The 8,922-nt window shown below is 38.3% G+C and overlaps 1 protein-coding gene across 2 annotated transcripts in view; it reads right to left on the bottom strand.

Annotated features, from left to right (window-relative positions):
• Positions 1 to 404: 404 nt before the first annotated feature.
• IFT56 (intraflagellar transport 56) overlaps positions 405 to 8,922 on the bottom strand; it is a gene marked incomplete at its 5' end in the record, with an annotated part of 49,270 nt that continues 40,752 nt past the window's right edge. For both annotated transcript variants that reach the window (XM_080635342.1, XM_080635343.1), the window contains 4 exons: positions 405 to 793; positions 2,345 to 2,478; positions 4,215 to 4,321; positions 7,093 to 7,162. In XM_080635342.1, coding sequence (XP_080491468.1) covers positions 682 to 793; positions 2,345 to 2,478; positions 4,215 to 4,321; positions 7,093 to 7,162 — 423 coding nt within the window. In that variant the 3' untranslated portion in view covers positions 405 to 681. The remainder of the gene's footprint in view (positions 794 to 2,344; positions 2,479 to 4,214; positions 4,322 to 7,092; positions 7,163 to 8,922) is intronic.

Genomic DNA, 8,922 nt, shown 5'->3' with positions numbered 1-8,922 from the left:
GAATTATATTAACATCAATAAGTGTTTTGAGTGTCAAACCTCAAGGCAAGGTTGAACAATACAGTCAGCCAAATAAATGACGGTATTAGTTATTGAGATTTATCCAGAAAAGGATAGTGCTCAGAATATGGTTTGTATTTTACTCCAGACAGGTAATATACATAACTGTTTATTATCTGATACCCTAGTGCTCGCTTTTGCTAGTCACTGTCATCTTCTCTACATGCACATTCCATCACTCGCTGAATGAATTTGTCTCAGTCATTCAACAAATGAGTCTTCTCCAGAGGCCAGAAGGCTTGCTGGAAAAAAAGCCCACAAAGCAGTCCAGTAACTTGTGTGGAAAAATCTGAGGAGCACTTTGACTTGGGGACAGCTGGAATTATTACTAAAAACCTGAAAATTAGAATGAGGAATAGAGACTGATGCAATGGAAAAAGTACCGGTAAAGGTTTAAAAACATACCACCAACCAACCAACCAAAAAAACCCCATAACCAAACTTGCTGCATGTTTTGCAATCTCACTCCACTCCACTGTTGCTCAGCTGGGTCAATCTGCTTGATTGTTTAAAGTTCTGCAAGGAAGGAGATACCCAGAATGCACAGAAGAAACCAGGACCCACATCTTGAAGCGACACACACAGAGTAGTAACTGACCCAGTTCATTCTGTGACACTGACTTAAACAGGGACTCTGTTCTCCTTGGCCCACTTTTTCATGATGCGGACAATGTATTCTACTTGAGAATTGCCAGTGCTCTTCAGAAGATGCAATACTTCCCGTAGAGTCTCTCTATAAAGGTGAAAAGCAAAGATTTAAATGAGGGCAAGACCCAGCTTATACAATAAACAACTACCCATATCCAAACTAGTTTGCAAAGCATGGTTCCTAGACAGAGGGGTCCATTCATCTGCAGAGCAGTTAGAGGTAAAAATGCACAGTAGATGCGATTCCAGGGAACACATAAAACCCACCTTGTATTCCATTGCAATGAGAAATTAAAAGCAAGAAAGTCAGAAAAATGTAATTAGTTTGGAGTTTAGTGTTTGCATATATGTATATTCATATATAAATCTTTACTTTTGCAAACTAGCTCCCCAGAATAAAGTAAGCTTTTTTTGGTTTTGACTTTAATGCTGTTTGCTAGTCTTCAGTATGGAAACATCTAGCTTAATACTGCCAAAGCACCTTACACATTAATACAAATAACATGGAAATGAACATTACCAATATGATAAACCAGTACGAAGCTCCAGTTTACCAGTTAGTTTACTACAAGAACTTGTATGCATACTGAAAACCAGGCAACCTATGTGTATTTCACTGCATCTACTGCAGTAATTGCTAAAAGGACACTTGAAGGGTGCAGTAGTAATGAGATTACTCCAGCAGAGAAGGGAATACAAGAAGGGTGTAGAAGCCAAGATAGACACCTACTAGTCATGTATGAAACAGCAACTTCAGCCAGGGGAGAATGGCCATCTGGCATTACAGCAGAATATTCATGAGGGATCAGTCCTTAAATATAGCCCCACTACTCTGTCTTATTCTCCCATCCAGTGAAATGGGCCGAAAGCAAAATTATCAGTAACACAGGTAATTTCCCTTAAGCTTTCAAGTGAGTATATTTATCTGACATGTACAGTGTCTTCAGAAAGCAAATTTTAGTGAAAACACAGTCGCATCTACTCACATTGTTTAGACAAATTGTGTCCTTCCAACAGCATTGAGTAAATGTTTTCTTAGTTCTGTTCTGTGAACTTTTTAAAATATCATGGGACAGTTTTCCATTCTTATGCCATTAACATGAAATGAGGTGCTTTTCCCTCAGTTCATGAATATAGTACATTTATAACTTAACTCATCCTAGTATTATGACTAATGTATTTTGGTTTCATACAGTTCATGGCATTAACTGATGAGTTATTCTCCACTATATATTCCAGAACTGTTGGTGTGGAAGATACACTTAAAATTGAATGCTGCATACGGAACCACCGGCCAGAGTGTCTGTTTTCTGAAAGGTCAATAAAGAATTGGAAGAGGATACGTAGACCTAAAGCTAATCATAGAATCATAGAATAGTTAGGGTTGGAAAGGACCTTAAGATCACCTAGTTCCAATCCCCCTGCCATGGGCAGGGACACCTCACGCTAAACCATGTCACCCAAGGCCTCATCCAACCTGGCCTTGAACACCGCCAAGGATGGAGCACTCACAACCTCCCTGGGCAACCCATTCCAGTGCCTCACCACCCTCACAGTAAGATGATGATTCTGGCTTACAGCTGACTGGAAGTAAGAAAAGAGCAAAATAAATTCAGATACAACACAGAATACTCACTTTGCTTCTTGGCCAGCTAAGATCATTTGAAAGACACCCACACAAGCACCTCTCTTGCCTTCCCAGTATTCGGTATTGCTGTCCAGTCTCTCCAGAACATCAAATGCTTTGGCTGAATAGTAAAACTGACGCAACTGCACAGAAAATTGAAACATTATTCCTGACTAACTATATGACCATCTGTTAGAAGGCGACTAAAAATCGTGAGCTCAGTTTTCTGAAATCAGCACTAAGTCACAGAAGCAATGTGCATTTTGCTGTTTTTCTGCAGGCAGCAAGTGATACAGAACAGGCACGTTTCAGTTCTACATAGGGAAAGAGGTGATATTGTAACATTACTGGTCAATGTCTTTGAACATTATAGAAAAACTGCACTGTGAGCTTCATTAGTTGGCAATGATCTGCACTGTTGTTTTAATCATATACAGATAACACTAGCTTACAGAACTTCTTTTTTTATGAGGTGCCTTAGCCAGTGTTGTACTGACTATATTGAAGTCCTTGAAAAAACATCAACTTCCAACTAGTCCAAACATTTTAAAACAGAACCACTTTTCCTCATGTGGGTCACAGAGGATGGTCACAGAGACCTCGTAATGGTCACAGGGACATATTTGATGTCTTTTGGGTTTAACTTGGAACTAAATTTTTTTCTTCACTGTTACAGTACAGTACAAAGTAAGATTCAGTGACTCTGTAATCCAAAATTTTCCTAAGCATAGGAAAATCTTTGTACCCTATCATTTCTTCCTTCAATTCTCTATTTGTAAATGGAAACAAGAGGCAAGTTGGTTGGCAACAGTCAGTGTGAAAGGAGTGACCACACTAACTGACTTTTTAATTCAGCATAACTCATACACCTTATTTATGACTGTGAGTATTCTTAATTTGGGCAAGACTGAAGAACAATGTTCTTTATGGCTAGCATCTTCCCATAACAGAGCACGGAAGGTAGGCTGAGCACAACCTCCCATGCTTTGGTGGTTGGGAGTCTGCATCTGCTGAGAAAAATCCTGGATAGGCTGTGGGAGTTACTTTAGTCAGAGAAACACAGGTACTACAGGATGAACAGATGAATAGAAAATACAATTTTCTTCAGAGGAATGGCGATTTTAACCATAGGTGACTGGCAAGCACTTAAATGGGTGAGAATAAAGATAGTGAGTATAAGCAATATCAGACTTGTCATCTAAAAAGATAAAAAAATAATACCGATCTCTCCAAACTGGCATCTGACCTAGTTCCAATAAGCAGATACTGGTTCAATGTCCTTCTTCTACCTGACACAAAAGCAGGAAATGCTTTACCCCAAGTCATGTCCTGTTCCCTACATGGACAAGATGAGATCTTACATGACAAGCAGCAAGACATTAGCCAGAAGTCCTGCATCCCAGCTATCAACATAGCAATGGGGCATCAAGCTACAGCTAGTCTCAGGATGCTGTTGACCTTGCTCCATCCACATTCATTCAGCATTCTATTGAGTGAAGCCACTACAAGCTTTAAGGAAAAAAATGCAGGGAAGTCCAGGGAAAAAAATGCAACATAAGGCTCCTTGCTGAATCTATGCTAGATTTATTTTTTTTTCTAAGAAGTTTCTTGTCATTTCTACCAATAATGGCAGTATAAGAAACTGTTATTGACAGCTCAAGCATGGAGTAAATTATCAATGTTTTATTCAGAGGGCTGTCTATCAAGAAGGTCTGTAGGTTAAAATACTGACTAAACCTTGCCAACTCATCCACATTATTAAATATCCCGCTGTTATAAAAAGAAGTTCACTAGTGATGACAATGTTGAAAAGTATCAAAAAAAAAAGTTAATCACTGAATTAACATGCCATACACCAAGTTCTAAAGAGAAGACTCACTTTGTAACAATCATTGGCAATGAGCTGCAATAGGCTAAATGAATCTCCTGACGTCTCCATCTTCAGATAGAGCTTCCAGGCCAACTGTGGTTTCTTATTCACAATATCTGCAATAACAACAAAAAGCTGGGATTGTGAAAAGAATATGCCCCACATAATACTCAGTGGCAGGTGGAATAAACGTTCCAAAATTTGTTAATGTAAATGTCTGCCTCGCTCCGTGAGCATGACTTTGGGAAGGGAAACTTGTCCTTATCTTCTGCCTTACTAGAAATAGCAGCCAATTCATCAGAGAATAGCAACATAAAGAGGAATAATTATAGCATTTACATCTCAGTTTGTATTTCACTGATACAGCAATAAGCACAACTCTCATGATTTAAGATGTGATTAAGGAACAGAAGGGAAAGCATTAGAGAAGTTATTTTATGCAGGACAATGAACTGTAGAAATCCACTTAGATGGTGAGATTTAGGATTATGTATTCTTACACATGGAAAAATTTTAATTGGCACCAAACCGAGGTCTTTAATACTTGATGCCTACCTTGATCTAAACATTCAATTCCCATGATTCATAACAAACCAAAAAGGTGTGTGTGTGTTTGTGAGTATGAAGCCCCCTCAAATGTAACTAAACCTGTCGTTATACGTCTACTAGAAAAAATGTTTCCAAATTCCTGAGATTTTGTGCTGGTTTTATATTTGTCTATATGACTAGAATTTTTCTTTGGCCTTTAAATTTAAACACCACTGCTATACACAAATAGAAATAGAAGAATATGAATCTTCCATCTCAGCTAGTGGAAATTCTACTAGGGTCTCTGAACACAAAAAGTGCAAATATTTCATTTTCTGGAGATAAGAACCCATTCTGTTACTACTGAGGTTGATACTGGTAATCCCAGACTCATTCAAGTACTGGCAGAAAAGAAAATGAAATTAAGTATCCCTTTCTTTTTCAAGTCTTATCAGTGACTCAAAGAGTAGCTGGCCGGTCACACATGTACCACTCATGCTGCTTCAAAAGAGGGACAGTTTAGCTTATTATATCTGTGACCACTGTTCTAAAGCGTATGTTGCGGGTAGAATGGGTGGCAGTCATCAACAATAAACATGTATTACCAAATCACAGGATTTATAGACACTTTTAATTTAGAAGACAGCAAGACATCAAAGCAGGTTTTTCTCTCATCAGCTCCAGATACCATACACAGTGGCAAACAGCCAGGTCTTAATCTCCAAATACCAACCCATCTGTCTAGAGAAATTGAGTACTGTGCTAATTCAGAGGTTTTTTTACCTTCTCAAGATGAATTTGATATAAATAGTACAGTTACATCTTGCATCCAAAAAAGATGCATCTCTGGTACTTTTTGCCCTTTAGAAATATTTCAGCATTGAATTGTTTACGACTCAATACCTAATCATATTCTGACATGAATGCATTATGATCCTTTGTAATTTCTACAGCAGCCTTTATCCAGAAGGATCTAATAGTGATTTACGTACTTGCCACAAAAAGATAGCTATATTCATCACTGAGCAGTTGTTTCTGCAAAGAATTCTAGCAGCTAGAATACTAGCACAGAATGAAAAAACAAATTTTAAGACAGACACAGAAGAATACAGCAGCTCTATGGAAACTTCAGCAGGAATTCAGAATTGCAAAAGGCACTCAAAAATAAAGAGTAACTCCTATGAAAGAGCTAGAAAATTTTTAATTGAAAATGTGGTGTTAAATCCACTTATATAGTAAGTAGCACCTTCAAAGAGTTCTGCATCCCCAGATGTATGTCAAAGAACTACTATAGCACAGAATCACAGGAATGAACACTGTCTACTAAACAACCTATTCACTTTTCAATGAGAGTTCTCCCATCAAAAAAATTCACATAAAACATTCACATATAAAGCACTCAAACACAATCAGGTACCACAGCTTAATGAAAAAGGAAATAAACTGGCATGTCCTAAAATGGAGTCATAGATGTGCCTGCCTGAGAGATCATGTTAGAGATGTTTATCACATCTGCTGTATGGCATAATGTCCCAAAACATGCATATTTACATTTCAAGTACAACTACTGAAAATGGTTAGATAAGAGAACATTTTTGTATTGAGGCACTGTAAGGAAAACAAATTAACCTATGGAGTCTCAGTCTTGAACTATTAGACAAGCTCACTTCTATACTATTTTACATGTGGCACGATAGCTGTATCTGTACAGAGGTGTACTCTGCAATGTTTTAAAAACTGTTAAAAAACCTAAATATAATTTGCTATAGGATAGTAAACATAGAAAAAGTTTTCTGGGTTCAAGGGAAGAACGGAAAAGTTTTTGGAAGAAAAAACATGCTGAGATTATAAAGGACGTCTCTCGGGCACAGAAGTTTGGAGAATATGAACAGTAATGCAGTAGGAAGAAAAATACTGTGAAAGTTTGCCTGATTCTTCTCTTCCCTAGACAAGTGACATTGGCTCCTCCTGTAGGTAGATAGACCGTTGGGACTGACACAGTATGGATGCTTCTGTGTTTTAGTCTGAACATTTTAAAAGTTGCAACTCAGTCTTTTGAGACAGAAAATCTTCACTCAAGCAATTGAGTAGACAATTGAGAAGAAAAAGGGTCACTGGTTAGGACAAAGCTGCATTGACAGAGCTCTAACAGCATTGCAGTGAAGCAGTAATTGCTTACTAAAGCTAGATGTATGAAAGGTGCAAGAACCACCCACACTGTAACTAGTGCAATCAGCATTTCACTTTCATAGTTCTGAATCCACCTACAACATTAAATTCAATTAGGAAAGTGGATTGCCAAGACTGATGCAATAGAGGAGGATCTGTATTCTGCAACATTGAGAGTGAAGTGACTCACAGCAGCGAGCTAGCCAGCTAAGGTAAACAAAATCACGCTTTATCTTCTCACTCTGGATCAAAAGGAACACCTGAAGGAAGAAGGAAAATAAAAGATTATACATGCACGTACTTTTAAACAAACAGAAGGCAGACCTGCCTCGTTTCAACATGCAGCTAAGGCTGAAGCCACATGAACGACTGCTTCAAGAGAAGAGATAGGGTACGCAAGTGCAGTGGGGGGGGTATCTCATCTCTCTGTGTCTAGTAGGTGGAGGATTCAAACAGGGCCATGCTTATCAAGGGACTTTTCCAGCTTCGAAACAGCAAGCTGTGAGGAGGGTGCAGCCTACTCTGAACAACTGCCAGTGGGCGGCCATGCAACACAAACAGCACAAAGGAACACTGGGCCTATGGGAAAAGCTATTTGGAATGTGTTTGTTTAGAAAGCAGTGCAAGCAATTACATTAGCATCTTCTGAAATACCGGAAGTCTCACATATATATGAGCCTTTCCTCCCCATACATGTCAGAGAGAATTCCAGGTCAGCCTGGAATAAACCATTTCAAACCATTTTGGATTCAGTGAGGCTCTGAGCCAAAACATTTGTCTTTTGTAACTTACTGTACAAATACCGGTTTATTACATTCTACATCTAAAGGAATGTGTGTGGAAAAGTTATACATTTAAAAGTGTATTCTGGCTTTTCTCACAGAAAACAGCTATTTATGCCCCTCTGCAGGTTTATCTGTAGCTATATTGGATGCTACTGTCAAAACTCCAAATACCTTTATAGGAACAGATATATGTGCTGGAACAGGAAGTTTGACAAATTACTGACATTTTTATTGGCTAAACATTGCTGATCCCCTAATTTGGGCTGCAGGGGCGGGGGGAAGAGGGAAGGCGGTGGTGAAAGGAGGGGAAGGGGTAGGAGGGAAGAAATAAAAAAAACCCAGCATTGTCACTGTAAGTAGCATTTTATCATAGGTTTGTTTCATTACTTCCAGGGAGGTAAGCTTTTAAATAACGTAAGTGCTGTATGTGGAGGTATTTTACAAGTTTATGAGACACTGGAGGAGGGTGATCTTCCTATGAGAGTATCATCACAATCAAACATCACACATTAGGCCAGACTAATCAATGTAATTACATAATTCTGTTATTTAAATGCATCAGCTATAAGCCCAAGTTTATATAGAATCATTTGTAAGAACGTAAGAGGTAAAATGTGGATTAACAGCAGTTTACAGCTTTGTGTTTCTTTGTTGCCTGGCTGCAGCTAAAGCTTACTTACAGCATTATCATTTTTATGAAGTCTCAGGAATCACTGTAGCCAGGTAGCATAGTTTTGAAAGAGTCACCTACATTTTCATTAAGCTAACTAAATTTAAGGTAGGTGAATTGAAATATATATCCAATTTGCATGACAGTCTTGGATATTTTTCTTAAAGACAGATGCAATTTCAGGTTACAGAAATTAAGGGCGTGGGTGTGAGGACAGAGGGGGGAAGAGAAAAAGAAAAAACCTGGGGGGCTCCATTGTTGAGAAACGTGAAGAGTTAAAAAGTCAGAAAGACAGGAAAAACAAACAAAACAAACAAACAAACAAAACCAAAACCCAAACCAAAACTCCCTGTATGATTCACTTTTGACTACATGATTGTTTTGTTGGGATTTTTTCTGGCTTGTCTTCTTTCTGGTCTTGTGAAAAATGTTGCTTCCATCTTCATAATAGCTATTTGCTTTTGCATATTTTAGTTGGAATTAAGTTTCTAGTGCACACAGACGCAAAAAATGGTGTGTGTAGAAGTTAATCTCTTCCAGCTGCATCTGGATGCTGCTGAATAAG

Source organism: Psittacula echo (assembly GCF_963264785.1).
Source record: "Psittacula echo genome assembly, chromosome: 1".
In the NCBI taxonomy this organism is placed as follows: domain Eukaryota; kingdom Metazoa; phylum Chordata; class Aves; order Psittaciformes; family Psittacidae; genus Psittacula; species Psittacula echo.
This window is presented reverse-complemented; position numbering and strand designations above follow the sequence as displayed.